The sequence below is a fragment of the Xyrauchen texanus genome, chromosome 34, assembly GCF_025860055.1.
Source record: "Xyrauchen texanus isolate HMW12.3.18 chromosome 34, RBS_HiC_50CHRs, whole genome shotgun sequence".
NCBI classification, from domain to species: Eukaryota; Metazoa; Chordata; class Actinopteri; order Cypriniformes; family Catostomidae; genus Xyrauchen; species Xyrauchen texanus.
Window position 1 is genome coordinate 13,797,229 of NC_068309.1, and position 19,889 is coordinate 13,817,117.

The window sequence follows — 19,889 nt, forward strand, 5'->3', positions numbered from 1 at the left end:
AATATAAGGAAGCATGTCCCTAAGGATTAATCATGCAGAAAGTACAACAGGTCATGCTGAATGAAATGTTAAACTTAAGAATGAGGACTGGAGGTCAACATCATAGGGAGTTCCCCTTCTGGCATATCTGATAATATTTTGTGATTTATGCTGTCCAAAGTAAACAACACTGTGGCATAGGCCACTTTGGCCATTTTTTTTTATGCTCAGAAATGTGAAGTAAAAAGTGTGTGGATTGACTGGATTCCATTTTGGCCTAATTATGACCAACAGAATTCAATCTATAAATCCTTCTATCATGCTTTAGACAAGTGCTTATTTTAGGCCTATTTGTTTTACAAAGGTTGTCCTCAAATATATGGGGGGGGGGGGGATTCTGCAGTAGTTCTAATTTCATTCATATTATGTTCACAGGAAAGAAATGCAGAAAATGCCATTGAGGCCCTTAAGGAGTATGAGCCAGAGATGGGAAAAGTCTATCGTCAGGACAGGAAGACTGTACAGAGGATCAAAGCCAGGGACATCGTACCCGGGGACATTGTGGAAGTTGCCGGTAAGATTTCCCAAGTGAAAACTCTTGATATGAAACTCATGTGCTTATGTGCTAAAGGGATAGTTCTACCAAATATGAATATTCTGTTATTTACTCACCTCACGTTCCACAACCCATATGATTTCTTTCATAGAAAACAAAAGGTTGAATGATATGACTGAGGCTAACATTCTGCCTGACAACATCTTTCATGTTTCCACATGTTTGGAATAACAAGTAAATAATGACAGAATACAGTTTTTTGGAAACTGTACAGTCCCACCAGAGGCAAAAGCTAATTAGGAACTGGTGTAGAGCAGTCAGTCCCATCATCCAAATTGCATTGCTACTGTGTGATCAGGTAGGCTTCCCAGTGGTTTAGGCTTGCAATGACGCACTCTCTGAACCTTTATGTGTGATCACGTGGTTGCCATGGGTGAGATTATGTTTCACAGGTATCACAATTGAACACTTCCTAGAGAGCACAAGTTAGAACTTGTAAACATACTAATCAACTAAATGCCACTAAGTTTACTGTGCCATAAATTAATCTTTTGAAATGTATAAGATGTCATCACTTTTTGCTTGAGTTATTGGGGCAAGTTACATTTTACGTTTTTGTGTTTCGTGTGCTTTTATTTTTGTCAAAGTACTTCAAAGATGGTTTGACATGCACAGTTTGCTGTTTTGAGTCATGTATTTCCTATTGAAACCGTAAAGCCTAGCATACAGTACACAACCCAAGCTCACCACCTTTGAAGCTTTGAGTCTGCAACTGACATGCGATGAGAAGTCTCAGAAAGCACAACCAATAGTCGTGTAGTATGGTATGACTGATTTCAAACCTGCTTATAATCTGGCCGATGAGTTGTCAGGTGTGTGCACTTCTGTGCATTATGTGTGTGATTTTGTGAATTAATTTCAGGATCATTTTAAGATATGTTTTGGGGAACTCAGTGGATTCATTGTTAGTTACATACAGATTTGAAAGGAAATGACTTATCCAATTAGAAAATTGAAAAAAGTTAAGAAATGTACATGCACAAGAACCTCACAGATGAAATATGCCTCATATCAACGTGCAGTGACTGAGATGAGAAGCACGCACATCTGACTGTTAATGCAGGTTTTATACTAAAATAACTCAGAATTCTGCTCTAAATGTCATATTTTTGCCATTTATTTAATGCAAGTATAATTAGAGAAACTGTGATGGTTTATCGCTTTTTATTTTTTTATCATGCAGTAACACTGGCGTAATGATTGATGTGTGCTGTCATGAAATCAGAGACTCTCCTCAAAATCTGAACACGATTGATAAAAAAAGATTATCAGGTCTGTTTGTGATCGAATCCCTTTAAACACATCTTAATAGCTGGTGTAAAAAAGGCTTTGGTCGTGTAGTTGCTGCACCCAGTCGTGTAGTGTGCACATCACCACAACTTAAAGCAAAAGACTGAGAGTAGTTAAGTGTGCTTGTCTTAAGTTGGTGCAGGGGAGGGAGCATTCTCATCCAAGAGAACAATTTATTGGACAAACATTTGTGTAGGGCGAGAGGAGTCATCAATATTTTGCCAGGAGAGAGACTGTGGATTTAAATGCTAAAACTTAGTTTTGTCATCTTTTAGAGTGCTGTAGCATGTAGATGGCCTTAACTCTAACAGGCATGAATTAAAAGCCACAAAATTCCAATTCTGATTTCACAAGGTCTTTAAAACACTGTCCTTTCCACCTGAATTAATCTGCACAATGATTATCAGGAATGCCCCTTGCTCTATATTGCGTCTCATTACACCACGTTTCTCTTCATTCACTGGAATTGATCGAGACTCTTCCTTATTGCTTCGCTCAGTATTTCACACACAGGGCAGCTGTTCTTTTTGGCCAGTACTTACTCACAGTACTGCAATACAGATTCACCTTAATGTTATTTCAATGTTCCACTTGGTCTGTTGGACTGCACACTTTTAGAAAGTGTGGAGATGTTATTTTAGTCATGACTAAATCATGAAAACATTTAGTCATAAGTGCCCTCAACAGATTCTTTTCGCTGTGCCATTTTTGGCTCTGGGCCTGGACACACTCTTTACCGTGTGTGTGTGATCTTTGTATTACCCCATGTAGCCATGCGAGGAGATGTATAGTGTGTGCTATAGCAAGAATGATAAGAATTAGATATTTGCTTAGTCACTGTGAGTTGAAGCGAGCTGTACTGAGAGGTGATCCAAATGGTACAGCAAAGCCCCCATCAGCTGGATGGAGATTGGAGGAGATTTCTGGAGGCAACGTATTGCGTCCTGACTAATTTCCTGCAGTAATGCAACCAGGTGAGTACCTGTTACGCAAGTTAAGAGGGGTGCCGTAAACGGATGGGTCATATTAAACACTACACATACATTACCTCTGTGTAGGTGGTGGAATTGCAAAGGACACATCAAAGAGATGAGATTATTGGATGTGAATATAGACTTTAATTGAAAAGAAACCACTTTTGAAGAGGCTGAAAGAGAAAGGATGGGTGGAGGGAAAAATATAGGTTTTCCTCCACCGGGTCGAAAATCGTTATTCTTCAGAATTCCTCGCCTTTGTTGGGGGTGATTTGTAACTTGTTCCTGCCTCTGATTGGTCACCTTTGTCCTGCGTCATTCTACAACATCGTTCTGATTGCTGCTGCTTATTTATCTGCAGCCAGAGATGGAGAAATGCATTCCTTTTCTCCTTGTGAAGAAAAGAAACGTCATTGTGCAGTCTGATATTTTAAACCACTACACAGGGAACTGAAGCTGGGTGAATTCTTGACCCTTTGTGTCCCAGATGGATGCTGGTACAGGTTAATGGAGATAAACAGTAGAGCTGAAAGACAGTGGTAAAGGGAGTGAAGGAAACAAAGAGGGAGGTGACTGCAGGGTGGAAAATTAGTCTCGTGAGAGGAATGTTAAGTGTCAGTGTAGAGGCAGCAGCTGTGCAACCTCCCAGTCGAGTGGCACCAGAGCTCATAGCTTATGAGCTTTCATGATCAGCAGCATGTAACCTCCAGAGGTCAATGACCTGACATTCAGCAGATGGTGAATTAAGTTAGAAAAGTGATAGTCCTCTTGCTCCCTAATGAGGTCTACATGACGTATCCTATCGTACAGAACATCTTCATTTTGTCCAAAATACGGTACATCCCGGTTAATACTGGACACTTGGGAACCCTACTTTGTCATGCAACTCTTCCTGTGCCATTTGTGCTACGAACATGAATTATACCTCAACTCTTGTGGCTTGTTTGGGAGAGGAATGCCATTACTTCTGAAAGAGATCAGATTGTCATTTGACAATGATAAAACAGGTGAAAGAATCCCACCAACTTAATTTGAAGGAGGGACTTAAGGCATATCTAATGACCAGAAAGTCATAGACTTTTGGGTGGCATCTTTTGACTTTTTATTTTCTAGTAAGCAACCACCCTAACAATGCACTAGCAACCCTCAAGAACATCTTGGCTTTGTGGTGAAAATTTTTTCACAGGCAAGCACCACTCACATTTTCTTCAGAAAATATAAAAATATAGTTATAAAATGGTTCAACCTGCCATATAATTAGCTGTGTTGTCATCCTCTAGTGTAGCAATCTGATGTTGTTGAGCATAAAACAGTGACAGCTGCATAGCGGCACTGAACCCCCACCCCTCAACACAGTTACCCTGTCAACAGCAGCATCATCTTTCTAAATGGGTGAAGAGGGAGCAATGTATTGCCTCTGGTACATTTATAGCTTTGCATTTTTGCCTACCTTTCCTACTTTAAGAAGGGGAGTCATAAACTAGTCCATGATTGCTGTTTATATCTCATCTCACTCATAAAAGGATGACCTTGTAAGCCAATGCTGAAGATGACGTCCTCTATGCTTCATCAAAACCCCTCAACACGTCCTCACCCAGCCACTAACCTATCTCCGTTATTACCTTCATCCTTTATGTGATTGCCTGCTGATAGCATGTAAGGTGCTGCCATTTTCTCGAATTCCAAACATCTGATTACAGTTGAGCCTGGGGAACATCTCCTGTCATCTACAGAGCGGTGGTGGTAATTGACCACTCAGCAGTGGGCATCACCCCTTTCATACCAAGATGAGTGTAGACAAGTCCCAGTTGATCCTGAGAAATACAGTATGGCACAGTGCTGATGCAAGCGAAAGTACAATTGACCTGGAAAAAAAGTAGAAAACATTATATATATATATTAGCCTTTGCCAAGCTGCATTTGCCAAGTGCTAACATATGCAGTGTGAATGCTGTTCACATCTTTCTGCACATGAAACCTACTAATGCTCTCTTTTTCCTATTGACTATTAGACCAGAATTAAGATTTTCTTGATCTCTATTGTTTGTACAGTGAATTTATTTTACAGTTGACCATACTTATTGAAGTCCTCCCAGCATATTTATTTAGTTATTTACTTTTACGAGTAGTGGTCTAAAGCACATAACTGTTAATCAGAAGGTCGCTGGTTCGATCCCCACATTGTGTGGGCACTTAACTCCAGGTGGGAGTCCCTGTAATAAATGCACTAAGTCGCTTTGGATAAAAGCATAAATATAAATTTACGGCGCCTCTCTCCTAATGAGCCAACAGTTTGCATTTTGCTATGGATACAGCCATGACCCATGGGAGTTGTCCACAGAACAAGTAATTTGAGACTGCTTTGCAACCACTCCAGTTTCATTGTTTTGCATTTTAAGGCTAGGGTATTTCTCTGTGTGCCGTTCTGTCTCATGCACAGTCAGTGCCCAGCCTTTACAAGTATACTATTTTAACTGCTAGCCCGTACAGACTAATTTGGAACATGCGCACTACAACTGCTTTGTAATACTTTTTAGTACAGTCAATTTCAGATGCATGTGCAGACGACGCACCCAGGGATGTACTGTCTGCGTGTCTAGAGAAACTTCTTAATGCGATCCGCACATACTAAGCTGATGACAAAAGTGTGTGCGAAACAGCTGCACGTGGAAAACAAAACTTCTCTGGCCTTTTAAAGTCCCCATGAAATCAAAATGAAAGTTTTGCCTTTAGTCCATATCTATTAGCTTTAAGGTAATCTCAGTGCTACCTCTGAAAACACATTTCGTCAACGTTTAGAAGCATTTAAAGTCTGCCCAGGCAAAATCATGGGTACTGAGACATTTTGTGAAACTTGGTGAGAACCACCACTGTCCTGTAGCCTAACCAGTGTTTTCCAGTCATGGTAACCTTCTCCCTTATTTGTCATACCAATTCAGGTCATTGAGCCTCTACTAAAGAGACGTTGAGTTAAATCAGGTGTGTTGGATAAGGGTGACATCCAATGTGAATAGTGTTGGGGGTACTCTAGGACCAGGATCGGGAAACACTGGCCTCCTAAGCCACCACCCTGTCCCAACATAGTGTGAGAATGAAGGACAGAGACAGGATGTGCTGTTAGCCAAGCAGATTTGACGAGATAAATGATCAGTGAACCAGATGGCCACTTTCTACACTCTTGTGTTAAAGGGGGGAGGTATTCTGCTTTGTCCTTTCTTGCTGTCCTCAGCAAGGATCAGTTATGGCTGCTGTTGGAACAGTAGGGCCGTATGATTTCTGCGATTGATAAAAAACACAGACACAATTGTGGAATCCAGTCACAAAGGAACTGACGGTTAAATGTGGAATGTCACAGAATTAGACCTATTTGAGAAAATGTATGTATTTAATGCTAAATCAAATTAAAATCCTAAAGTGATTATTTAAACCACAGAAGGCTGAGATTTAATTAAATAAATATTAATTCTGAATATGCTGCATGTTTAAAAGGGAATGTGTAAAGTCAGCTGCTGATACACTAACACCTTAGCATAAGCATCACGTGTGCTCTGTGCTTAATTAATTACAGACAGCAGATCGTGCATTAAGCTTGAAGCATGCAGTACATACAGACTATATATTTATAAAATTAAATCGTATCCTTTTGTGGTTTAATAAGATAATTTAAGCCCTATAGTGCACTGCATATCCGGAGGTGTGATGCTGTCATCAAAAACATATGAACTCAAATGGCTTAATTCGGCTTTCATCAAAAAACTCAATGTAACTAGACATGTGAAAATGAAGTTGTGACAATTATATTACAACTGTATAGTAAAATGTAGGCTAATATTCAGTGTAGTAGTAGTAATAATAATAATAATAATAATAATGATTATTCAATTTTATATTTAAGCAAACTAAAAAATTTTATCAACGCATTTAACACTGTGATGCTCTTTTTTTTTTTTTTTTTTTTTAAACATTTGATTAAACTTTAAAACGTGGAGTCCAGAAAAAACAAAACCTGAAAACATAACATAATTTGGAAAAAAATTATATTAATAATGGGAAAGAATTAAACCGAATTCTTTGGGCCCTTGAACAGCTCTGAGGACAAGTTGTCTGCATCACAAGGAGCATATCTGGCCCTTTTGTTTATGTGCTCTGGTCATCACTGCGTCCTATCCGCAAACCAGCCAACGATAATCAAGCATAACACAAGGAAAATAATTAAGACTCCTAGTGCTTCTTTTCAAGAAGGGATTAGACTTCTCCAATGTTTCAAAATGTGCTTACTAACATGTTTGAGTGGTCCAGAGATCCCTTTTTTGGCCCAAAATTATATGAGCGTAACGTCAATCATTACTACTTGCTTCTTGTTGAAATAACTTAATTTATTAGTGGTGCTTGATATTGCTCGCACTTGGAGGTTTGGGATTTGAATAAACCCCTAACTCTAGTATTACAATTTGGTGCATCTCCCATTCCTCAAATCTGCTAGTTGAGGAGAGGTGTAGTATTTCTTTTCTTGGGATCAGAGTTTTATCGAACAGCTGGAGAAAAGAAATCCATACAGTGTAGGAGAAACCTGAACCATATCTAGGGACTAAAATATCAAAGGCTTTGAGGTGGGCTCTTTTTAATGTGACCGTAATCAACCACGCAGCATTGCCCTGGAATTGTGGCTGCAATTTCTTCACGGGCAAGCACCATTTTCTCCAAAAATGTAGAAATCTAATTTTGGAGTTTAGTCTTACTAAAGCATCTTTTTTTTTTTTTTTTTCCTCATTTTCTATAGTAATTTATTTAACATGTTTCAGGTCTCTTTCTGTTCACATCCTATATTGTTAGCACTAACTGTGGTGTTACAACTGCTTAATGGTCTGTTTGTGAACAACTTTCAGTTGAAATTGCTGATGCTGTTTTCACAACTTAGATAAGGCACTACACTGTTTCTAAGGAAGAGGAACTAGCTCAAGTTTTTTCTTTAACTCAAAGGACAGTTTGTTTTCAACTCCACATTAGTAGTGGATCTGACAAAACTACTTGCTCTCATTTAACTATTTAACTTCCTTGTTTTCAGTGAAAGTGACCTTGATTAATGAGTTTATTATTGTGGTTTGGGGGGCCTGGTTAGCTCAGCAAGTAAAGACACTGACTACCAACCCTGGAGTCATGCGTTAGAATCCAGTGTGTGCTGAGTGACTCCAGCCAGGTCTCCTAAGCAACCAAATTGGCCCGGTTGCTAGGGAAGGTAGAGTCACATGGGGTAACCTCCTTGCGGTCGCTATAATGTGGTTCGCTCTCGGTGGGGCACGTGGTGAGTTTAGCATGGATTCCGCATTTAATAGCATGAAGCCTCCACACGTGCCATATCTCCGTGGTAACACGCTCAACAAGCCACATGATAAGATGGATGGATTGACTGTCTCAGACATGGAGGCAACTGAGATTCGGCCTCTGCCACCCGGATTGAGGTGAGTCATTACGCCACCAGGTCCTAAAGGACCTTGTGAGTGCATTGGGACTTGGGCATTCCAAATTGGGGAGAAAAAAGGGAGATTGTTTTTTTATTTTTTTATTGTGGTTTGGGTTTGATTTAAGACTAGTCTATTACAGCACTGTTAGATAAAATCATAAAGGGAACAGGGAAGAACCCTGATAAGCTTTATATCATAGTGTGCCTTTTGAAGAAGTTTTGAGCATTCTTTTAATTAAAATGCCTGCAGCTACTACTAACTCTTTATTTTTAGCAACTATAGTTTTATTAACTCTTATCATTTAAACATTGTTATAAACGTAATATTAAATCGCTCCAAAATGATTAGTTTCCGAGGTCTATTAGGGCATTCTCTCATTGTTTACCTAAAGTAGGTTACCTTTTTATATGTCTTTCTAACTTGAGCAATATATCCAGTTCATGTTCCACATTCTATAGTTTGGTTTAGGGGCATTTTGAAAGTGTATTTTTGTCATTTAGATCATGGGAAGAATGTTTATTTTCATTAGAGCTATATTCCGTGCTCTTCGCCATCCTAGCGTCTACCAAAAAAATTCAACTTGTCATTTAATTTATACTATTGAAGACACTTTTTTTTTTCTTCCCCTGTACAATCTAAAGCTGCCTAGAAGGACGAAGTCTGCATTAATACTATGGGTGTCATTTTCAAAATGAGTTTATATGAAGGTGCAATGGAAGTGAATGGTGTGTGAGGCCAACATTCTCATTAATCATGTTTTATGGTAATAAATGAACAAACATCTTATTTATACTTCACGTCAGCTCCACATGGTTTAAAACCTCTTAAACATGGAACTGGCCTTTCCATTGGACTGACCATCCAATCATCTCTAACAAAAACTGTTTACTAGCTTGATTGTGCATCTTGGCTCATAAAATATAGGACCTGTGTTGCTTGTTGGTCTGTTACCACCGGTTATGCTGCCTCCTCCATAAAAAAGGGCAGAGAGTCCAATCAGTGTGCTTGCTCGCCGGTTAAAACTTGGTCCAGAAACGGCAATGCATCCTATGCTGTATCTTCAGGTTATTTGAAGTCCTTTCCTCCTAGAACATCCTGTAAAAAGAATCTTTGTCATTGTCTGTCCTTGCGTAAACTTTATGCATGTTAAGAAGTTGGTTTAATCGGACGCCATCTCACAAGAATAATAAATGTCAAGTGTGTTCTTATTCATAAGGAGATTTGTTTGGGAAAGATTAAAGTATTTATATTTGCTATTTTTCCCCCTAGTAGCAATTACTAACCCCCCTCTGTTTATGGAAAAAATGAAGCACAGTCTATTTTTGTCCATGCCCAAGTAGAACTAGAACATTTCAAAGCTTTTGATGCTATTCATTTAACCTCTTCATGGTAGGAACATTTTGAATATACAGTGGGATCCAAGAAAATCTGAGACAACTTTGAAATTAATTTAAGATTCTGCACTATTTCTGAAAATTAACAAATGTAAGATGTTGGCTATTAATAATAAAACATTTATAATAATTTTGAGATGTACCTTTTGTGTGCATTTTAAAAGGAATGGATGAGATCCATTGTCCTCTTCCTTTTGATTTTTGGTTTGTACTGAGTTTATTGCAGAATTTAGAGCTTTTCAGGCAGGGTAAAATCCAAAGTTCTTATAATGAATATTATCACATTGCTTAGCTAGTGTGTTTTGAAAGAAGTGCTGAAATTTAAACCACAACCCCCTTTGTAATGGGGGTTGTGCTGTTTTTGTATATGAGAGCAAAGATTTAATATTTTTTTTGGCCTTGATTTCATCCATCTACCTTGAAAGCACAAGCCATTAGCTGTCGAGCTAATATTTAAGGTTCAAGACTTGCTTTCTTGGTAACTCATAATTTCATCTTGGCTCTGTGGCTTTTAAACATCGGTTTGAGAGTTGTAACAGCACCTTTGCTGTCACCTGGAATGATGTTTAGAGCTAGAGAGGCAAATAGACTGACAGTACAGCTCTTGTGGAGCGGTGGATCCTGACTTCCTTTGCTCAGAGATTGCAAGTTTTTTTTTTTTTTTTTTTTTGCCACTAAAGTGTTTTAGTTTTATTGCTGCTCAAAACATTTTCTCATAAATTTGTAAATTCTTGGCAGAATTGTTTTGGTTGGCCTCATTTGTGTTTCATAGTCTTGTTCGCTTAGAGTGCTGAAATTATCTCCAGCTAACAGCATGATTTGTTTCCTTCTAGTGGGTGACAAAGTTCCTGCTGACATTCGCTTGACGTCAATCAAGTCAACGACCCTGAGGGTGGACCAATCCATTCTAACAGGTAAGAACAATTCCATTGCTTTTGCTAGTTTTAAACACATTGCTTTTTAAACGCATTTGTAGCTCTGTGCCCACTTAATTACAAGGGAAGATCATTTACTTTAGATGTTAAAAATATCCACAGTACAGTTTTTGCCTCCTAAATACTGCTGTGTTTTGATTTTGAGTGCAGCCATCAGAAATATAATGGAAACCCAACAGAAAGTTTTCAATTTATTTTCGTAGGACCCAAGTCCCTTTTACTGAAAATCCGGTCACTCTGCGGCAATATTCGTAACTGCTTCAAAAAGATACAGTATTTTCTAGTTATACAAGTACAGACCTTACCAACTTCATAGGGGAAAGACCAAAATCTCCCAATTTGGTTGGTCAAGATTTCAATCAAATAACATATTTCAAATTGGCAAATCGCATAAATTGCACTGCTTTAGCTTAAATCACACACAAAAACAGTTTTTCAGGTTGGCCCAGCCAACCGCATGTGCGTTCTTGATTAAACTGACAGGCGATGTCTCTACCAAAGAGTTGTTTGGCAATATCATACATTCGACATATTTAACATTACGATGTCTCTCATTCGTATGTATACGAGTGACTCCTCATCCTATAATGTCTCTGGTACAGTACCCAGTCTTATCACATTCAATTCAGACTGAAAACTCCAAAATTGGGTGAAAATACTTGTTTGCTGTGATGCTGGAGATTAGGAAGCACTGCAGCAGTAGGCGTCCTTATAAAGCCAGTTCAGGTCAGCTGTGTTCAAATTGGGTGAAAGGAAGACCGAGGAAATGCACTTGTAGGAGTCAGGACTTACTTTACTGCCTTAATTGGTAACAGTCTGTGCAACATTTCCAAGACTTTTTAGCTGCTCCATCCATGGCTATTTTTGTTGGTGTTGTGTACTTTTCCATCCCCAACAGAACTAAAACCATTCAGGCAATTACTCAAATGCCCATCAAGTCTTAGTTCATTGGACTGTCTTTATGTACTACTAACCTGTTCTTCATTTATTAAACTGAGGATTGTACTGATTTGAGAGAACTTGTATTTCACCCTCTTGTTATCTGTATCTTCTTTCTACAGGAGAGTCTGTGTCAGTAATCAAGCATACAGACCCTGTCCCTGACCCTCGTGCTGTGAACCAGGACAAGAAGAACATGCTCTTTTCTGTAAGTCAGACTTCAGCTCGTACGACTGCTGTCAACACCATATTTATGTAGTGCTTCAAACTTGTATTTGCATTGGAGGGTTGCCACATAGAGTGAAAGATCGATCTTGGGATTGAAGAATAGATAATGAGATTGCATCAATCTTTGATTGAACATCGGTAAATCGATATTTTTACCCAGCCCTAGTTTATACGTCTCATCCACACTAGAATGTAATTTCCTCCACCAAAATCAGACTTTCGAAAAAGCTCAGTAATGCCATATACTTGGAAAAGCTTTGGAAACTGAAAACAGACTAGTGTGGACGTGGCACATTAATATGGTGGTATGTTTGCCCTTAATCTCACCTACAATTTCATCTTTATAGGGTACCAACATTGCAGCTGGCAAGGCAGTGGGCGTAGTGGTTGCTTCTGGCGTGAACACTGAGATCGGCAAAATCCGTGATGAGATGGCGTCCACAGAACAGGATCGCACACCACTGCAGCAAAAACTTGATGAGTTCGGCCAGCAGCTCTCCAAGGTCATCTCACTGATCTGCATCGCAGTGTGGATCATCAACATCGGACACTTCAACGATCCCGTTCACGGTGGCTCATGGATCCGCGGAGCAGTGTACTATTTCAAGATCGCTGTTGCACTAGCTGTGGCCGCCATCCCAGAAGGATTGCCTGCTGTTATCACCACCTGCCTGGCTCTTGGTACCCATCGTATGGCTAAGAAGAATGCTATTGTACGCTCTCTGCCCTCCGTGGAGACCTTGGGCTGCACCTCCGTCATCTGCTCGGACAAGACCGGCACTCTTACCACCAATCAGATGTCCGTTTGCAGGGTAAGAATGCTTGAAATAGGATGGCCAATGGCAGGGGTATTTAAAGGTTCCAAAATGGCACCGTTTCAGTAGTCAATATATTTTATTGTCTTTATTTAATCTTGTGTCCAGATCTGGACAGTGGTGTTCTATTGTTGGCCTCTGACTAATGGGAATGAGTTAAAAATTGCAAGGATGCAGCTTTTTTTTTTACAACAACTTTTGTGAGCAGCTTTAGGGCTCTTCAAAGAGGAAATAAGTTGTATCCCTGGCTATTTCAAATTATGTTAAGCCCATCATTTAATTTCTTGGCAACTGTGTCTGTTATTGTTTAGTAATTTGTGGGCTGGGCCTTATCCAAGAACTTTGAGTAATATTACTGAATAGAGTTGGCTGCAAATACTCATGAATATAAAAGACTGCTTCATGATGGGTTTGATTTAGGACTAGTATGTGACTTATATTGGCAACAAAAGTCATGGGAAACTATTAAACCATGTGGCTATGAAAACAGTATGATTAAAGGGGTAGTTCACCCAAAACTTTAAGAAAATATAAATTCTCGATTTGCTCAACCCTTACTACTTTCCATGAAACACAAAAAGAGATGTTTCTGTCACCATTCACTTTCATTGCATCCATTTTATATACATTGAAGGTGAATTGTGAGAGAGGCTAACTTTCTGCCTAATATTTCCTTGTGTGTTCCATGGATGTAAAGTAATTTTTTTGGTAAACTATCCTTTAATCATTTAGTTTAATCATTCAGATATTTAAAAACTCTTATGATACTGATAACCTTGTGTTAGACCACCCCAGGTTGTTTTTTGTGAATGCCTGTTTCCTCCTTGTTCTTTCTGCTTGACAAGATTCCTTTCAAAGGACGCCACCCTTCTCTGTTCATTTGAATTCTCCTTCGTTTCTCCCCCTCACATTATTGCATACTTTTCTCCAGTCATATCTTTTCTCATTTCCCCTTCTATCCCTCTCTTTCTGTTCTTCCACACCTTTGCAGCGAGTGCTGATCAGTATGCATTTGTCAGTTACTTGCAGTAGTGTTGCATAACTGACCTTGTATGAGAGATCTTGCTGTGATCCACGGCAGTTCCTTTGTTGTAGGCTCTACTGTATGTTCACAAGCCACATGTGTGGAACAGCTGAAACACAGTAGTACTGAAGAGATTTCAGTTATCCATTTGCTGTGCATCTGCAGTAGAATGGTAAAATGTAGAATCAGGTTTGCTTTTCATCATCAAATTAACTTTAAGGCTTGATTAATTCAGATTTATGCTCAGGATGTGGACAAACCAAAATATTTGTACCCTATATGTCCAGATTGCTTTTACAGTCTAAAATGATGCTATATGGAAAATCTGCTTCTAAAATTAGCTGGATTTCTGCAGAAGGAATGCAATTTGGATTAGTTGTGTTTGCTAAGGCAATCGTGAGGCTTTAAAAGAGTATGTGAGGTGATTTAGAAGCGGACCGAGTGTTTTTTTTTTTTTTTTTTTTTATCGCTTCTAGAGCACTCCACTTTGACTTTAATTGATTGCCATCTAAAGTTTATTTTAGTGCTGTAATTCAGATGTAGAAGCTCCACAAATGGAGGTAGAGAGGGGTAGATTTGAAATGGTCAACTGATTGTGGATTTTACCGATAACCAAGTTGGGCAGTACCTGCCAATAACGATTCATTAAAAACAGATAGTTTTTAAAATTGATACTGAATGAAAAAATAACACTCAAAGTAAAATAGTGCTGATCTTTATTACAAAAATAAACCATACTGTGTGAACCATGAAAATGTATCGTACTTTTTTTTTAAATGAAATTAATCTTAATATAAATGAACTAATATTCAAATTTTAAAGTCAGCTGATTTTTTTTTTTTTTTATTGAAGTTCTTTCCTTAGTCCACAAGAGAGTTTAATAAATACATAAACCATTCAGCACAGTTATATTATTGCCTAGAACATTCCTATCCTGGCTGTTAAAAAAATATATATTTTCAACTAATGTGCATAAATAAAAAGTTTTTGTCTGTCCATATTCTCAAATGCTATGTCAAAATTAAAATGAGTGGAGGAAACACTTCAATAGACAGTTCACAAGATGCTACACTTGCACTGATTCGTACTACTCCAGACTCAAGCTTCATAACCGTGAAATACCACATTGTTTTATATTCAGTACAGTTGTATGTAGAGTAGCAAAATTCACAGATAGCGGTGGTATTCGGCTGAACTTGGTGGTGAAGTGGCTCAGAATACGAGCCCAGGCCAGGGGCTGTTCAAACAGATGGAACACAACAGACTGGAACAGAATGCAAGGATATAATGACAGACACACATTTGAAAGTTGAACATCTTTCCTGACAAAGCATTTAAACAACTCATTGCTTAATCTGAGAACTTCTAAAGCGAGCAAGATGCAATGGCCAAAGACCTCCACCAACTGTAAGGGGATGTTCACACCCAACGCTTTTGCGTTTGTATTTATATGTAAATGAGTGCTAGACGAACATCTTTGTTTCCCTTTGTTTTTTTTATTCAGTGTCTCGTGCAGGAGCGCTGTTTTTTAAGATAATGTGTCTAATTAAAAAGATCTTTAAAAGCATATTGAGACACCTTCTTTGTTAAACTGTATTTGTTGTGCTGTGTCTAGGCTTTTTTAGTGCAAGAATGTGATTGATCTGCAGTCATTGTATTACTGTGAGGACACTTTAAAAAAAAAAAAAAAAATTGAAATCAGATGCGTTTCTGATATGTGTATACATTTCTCTCAGCTGCATGAAGATATTAATTTGCTTTCTCACGTCACTAGCTTTAATATGCAACTTGGCTTGCTTACGAATGTATAAACATGATCAGCTGGATATAAACTAATGCGAAGAGATCGTAATACAGGTGAAACTCGAAAAATTAGAATATCGTGCAAAAGTTCATTAATTTCAGTAATTCAACTTAAAAGGTGAAACTAATATATTATATAGACTCATTACAAGCAAAGTAAGCTATTTCAAGCCTTTATTTGATATGATTTTGATGATTATGGCTTACAGCTTATGAAAACCCCAAATTCAGAATCTCAGAAAATTAGAATATTGTGAAAAGGTTCAGTATTGTAGGCTCAAAGTGTCACACTCTAATCAGCTAATTAATCCAAAACACCTGCAAAGGGTTCCTGAGCCTTTAAATGGTCTCTCAGTCTGGTTCAGTTGAATTCACAATCATGGGGAAGACTGCTGACCTGACAGTTGTGCAGAAAACCATCATTGACACCCTCCACAAGGAGGGAAAGCCTCAAAAGGTAATTGCAAAAGAAGTTGGATGTTCTCAAAGTGCTGTATCAAAGCACATTAATAGAAAGTTAAGTGGAAGGGAAAAGTGTGGAAGGAAAAAGGTGCACAAGCAGCAGGGATGACCGTAGCCTGGAGAGGATTGTCAGGAAAAGGCCATTCAAATGTGTGGGGGAGCTTCACAAGGAGTGGACTGAGGCTGGAGTTACTGCATCAAGAGCCACCACACACAGATGGGTCCTGGACATGGGCTTCAAATGTCAAACGTCTTACCTGGGCTAAAGAAAAAAAGAACTGGTCTGTTGCTCAGTGGTCCAAAGTCCTGATGAGAGCAAATTTTGCATCATTTGGAAACCAAGGTCCCAGAGTCTGGAGGAAGAATGGAGAGGCACACAATCCAAGATGCTTGAAGTCCAGTGTGAAGTTTCCACAGTCGGTGTTGATTTGGGGAGCCATGTCATTGGCTGGTGTTGGTCCACTGTCATTTATTAAGTCCAGAGTCAACGCAGCCGTCTACCGGGACATTTTAGAGCACTTCATGCTTCCTTCAGCAGACAAGCTTTATGGAGATGCTGACTTCATTTTCCAGCAGGACTTGGCACCTGCCCACACTGCCAAAAGTACCAAAACCTGGTTCAATGACCATGGTATTACTGTGCTTGATTGGCCAGCAAACTCGCCTGACCTGAACCCCATAGAGAATCTATGGGGCATTGCCAAGAGAAAGATGAGACATGAGACCAAACAATGCAGAAGAGCTGAAGGCCGCTATTGAAGCATCATGGTCTTCCATAACAAACACCTCAGCAGTGCCACAGGCTGATAGCATCCATGCCACGCCGCATTGAGGCAGTAATTAATGCAAAAGGGGCCCAAACCAAGTACTGAGTACATATGCATGATTATACTTTTCAGAGGGCCAACATTTCTGTATTTAACATCCTTTTTTTTTTATTGATTTCATGTAATATTCTAATTTTCTGAGATTCTGAATTTGGGGTTTTCATAAGCTGTAAGCCATAATCATCAAAATGATATCAAATAAAGGCTTGAAATATCTTAATTTGCTTGTAATGAGTCTATATAATATATTAGTTTCACCTTTTAAGTTGAATTACTGAAATTAATGAACTTTTACACGATATTCTAATTTTTCGAGTTTCACCTGTAGATGGTAACGATCGTGACATTTAAACATTTGTGTAAGACTTGTGTGTATTTTGTCACCTTGTTCTAACCACTTGAGGTTAGATTTAGTGTAGTGTCCTATCGGTGTGGTTTTTGCCAATAACCAGTAGTTCCAGAAATCTGTGATCAGTGCCGATTAATCTGCAAAACCGATATATCGTTGACCTCTATGTGAAATGTTTAAAATATTTAAAAGCTATCATTTTGAAAGTGATCTCCGCATTGGACTAAGGTTTGATTTTCTTGTTTAGTCTTTAAATTTTTTTTAAAAATGTAATTCAACCAAATGTTATTTTGTTCTAGGGAAAGGTTTATTTCTAAATTAAATAAAGGGCAATAATAATAATAATAATACATAGGCATAATAACAATATATATAGTTTGGTAATTATTTTATTTAATGGGTTTGCTAATGTTGTCGACATGTTTCAAAACTAAGCTAATTTAATACAGACTTGGGCTAATGTTACACCCTGTCTACACCGGGCACGTACTTTGAGGTTACGTGACGCAACAGCTTGAGGCTGTCTACGCTAGACACATTGAAACGAACTTTCTAAAACATTTATTTGTGTTGTTGACCGTAATGACACCAGTGCGAGCAGTGCAAAATGGAACTGGACACCAATTTACTATCAGACAATGCACTCAAAAGGCTCCTCCGGTGTTGACTGCATCGTTGATTTTGACGCAACGATACGTGCCGCTCTCATCTGATGTAGACAGTGTGTTAGTGTTATAATAAAGCACGTTGAAGCGTTTCTCCTAGTTTTGTCTTATTTTTAATTTAATACATTTGCTGAATGGAGGTCTTTGATATATAAAAGCATACTGAAATAACTTTACAGTGGAGCGGTAGTTTGGCGCAAATTTGACCATGGAGTGAACACTTGAGCGGGGTTTCTTTATCAGGGAGTGGGAAATGACAACCCGGAGTGACGCTAGAGCAGAGTTATTAAAGGGTACGTCTTAGTCAGCTCCATATGTTGTGAATTTGTGATCTTGAATTCGGGCACTGGCAAGGGTGTTCATCCAGTAAACATTGGGACACTTATTACTCCGTTACCTGCAACATAGTGAGCAATGATGCTCCCTGGTTTTTACAGTGCATTGTGGTATAGTTTTAATGAGTGAAAGTTTCAGTGTCCTAGAATGATTTTGTGATTGAGACAGACCTTAAAATGGCCCACTCCCCAATCAGTGCCCTGACTGTTGAACTAGAGCGCTGATTGAGATGCACCCATAGAGTGCTTTGAGCACGGAGGGTAAATTGTTGCCTCTACACTCTCATACTCTGGTTCCTATACTAGGGGTTCGTTCAAAACTCATTTGTCTAGTTCGGTTAAATTTTTTCCATCACATTATTTTTCCTTTACACACATCAAACATCTCTAATTATGAGCCATCAGAGAGTGAAAGTCTAGGAGTGCATAGGCAAATGAGCGGGGGTTTGACCAATTATTCACAAATAACGCTTTTTCCACAGTTCCTGGAGCCTTAAAGATTGAGTACTCTAATGCTGTTTCTCTCTGTCTCCCACACACTGTCCTGTTTTACACTCTACTTTTGTCCATTGGGCCTAGTACTAAAGCAGAATGCTATTCCACTTTAACCTCCCACTCTCTCTCATCTCTTTTGTTCTTTTCCCTTTTCGAACACATCCGGGGGATGCCATTTGTCTTCTGCGGTTTAAAAACTCCTAAATGCCCATTTGCTTATGTTTTGGGCTTTTTGGAGAGTTTTAAAGTACTTTATGACCTCAAGTTCACCATTAATTGAGTGTTATGTAGGATGTGTTTACATTTTGTTCGGCTCTGGTACATTCAGGTCAGGTATAGTGCGGCTGTTTTCACAAGGTGCACTGAAACATCTGTTTGCAGAGTTGATCTGTGGTGGAGTGTTCTGCCACCTGCTGGTAAAGATTTTTTTTTGTATGCGTTCTCCGATCCCAGCTTAATGTACAGAGGCAAATAAGTAAGCCAGTGGTAGGTTCATTTCCCTTAAAAGTGTACACTGTGGCTTTGAGGTGCTTTCGAAATATTGTTATAAGTAAACTGACCAGCCTGACGCATCACATTGGCTCAAGCAATAGCAAGAGTTTAGGATGGGACTATGAGTGTTTGGGAATTTTTCAACTCTGTCACTTTGCACATTTTTGATGATTCTAGTGGTTTAGAAGTTTACACACTTCAGCTTTTAATTTTGTTTTTGTGTTTGTTTCAGATGTTCATTGTTGATCAGGCAGATGGAAAAAGCTGTTCCCTGAAAGAGTTTAGCGTTACTGGCTCCACATATGCCCCTGATGGACAAGTGTAAGTTTTACTGCGACATGCACACACACAAACATCTCAAAGTGGTTGAGACACTTCTGTTGATTCTTTTCTTCAAATTATATTTACTGGCTACTTCCTATTTCTATTTCCAGGTTTAATGAAAGCAAACCAGTGCAATGTTCCCAGTATGATGCTCTGGTTGAAATGGCCACCATCTGTGCTCTATGCAATGACTCCTCTCTAGATTTCAATGAGGTTTGCTATTAACATGTTTCGTAATTGCTTAACAATATAAATTATTTAACTATGCAATATAGTTCAAAACAGTCCTTAAATTGTCACACAGCAGTTTCAGATTTCTAAAGTAATACCTCTGTGTATATCAGGCCAAAGGTGTTTACGAGAAGGTGGGAGAAGCAACAGAGACTGCCCTCACTTGTCTGGTGGAGAAAATGAATGTGTTTGACACACAGTTGAAGGACCTTTCCAAGGTTGAGAGAGCGAACGCATGCAACTCAGTAAG

General features: G+C 38.8%; 1 protein-coding gene across 1 annotated transcript in view; it reads left to right on the top strand.

Moving 5' to 3' along the window:
- LOC127627983 (sarcoplasmic/endoplasmic reticulum calcium ATPase 2-like) overlaps positions 1-19,889 on the top strand; it is a 43,377-nt gene that overhangs the window by 12,063 nt on the left and 11,425 nt on the right. Inside the window, exons 5-11 of the mRNA XM_052104617.1 lie at positions 415-553; positions 10,549-10,629; positions 11,712-11,797; positions 12,165-12,629; positions 19,317-19,405; positions 19,519-19,621; positions 19,753-19,884. Of these exons, the coding sequence (XP_051960577.1) occupies positions 415-553; positions 10,549-10,629; positions 11,712-11,797; positions 12,165-12,629; positions 19,317-19,405; positions 19,519-19,621; positions 19,753-19,884 (1,095 nt within the window). The remainder of the gene's footprint in view (positions 1-414; positions 554-10,548; positions 10,630-11,711; positions 11,798-12,164; positions 12,630-19,316; positions 19,406-19,518; positions 19,622-19,752; positions 19,885-19,889) is intronic.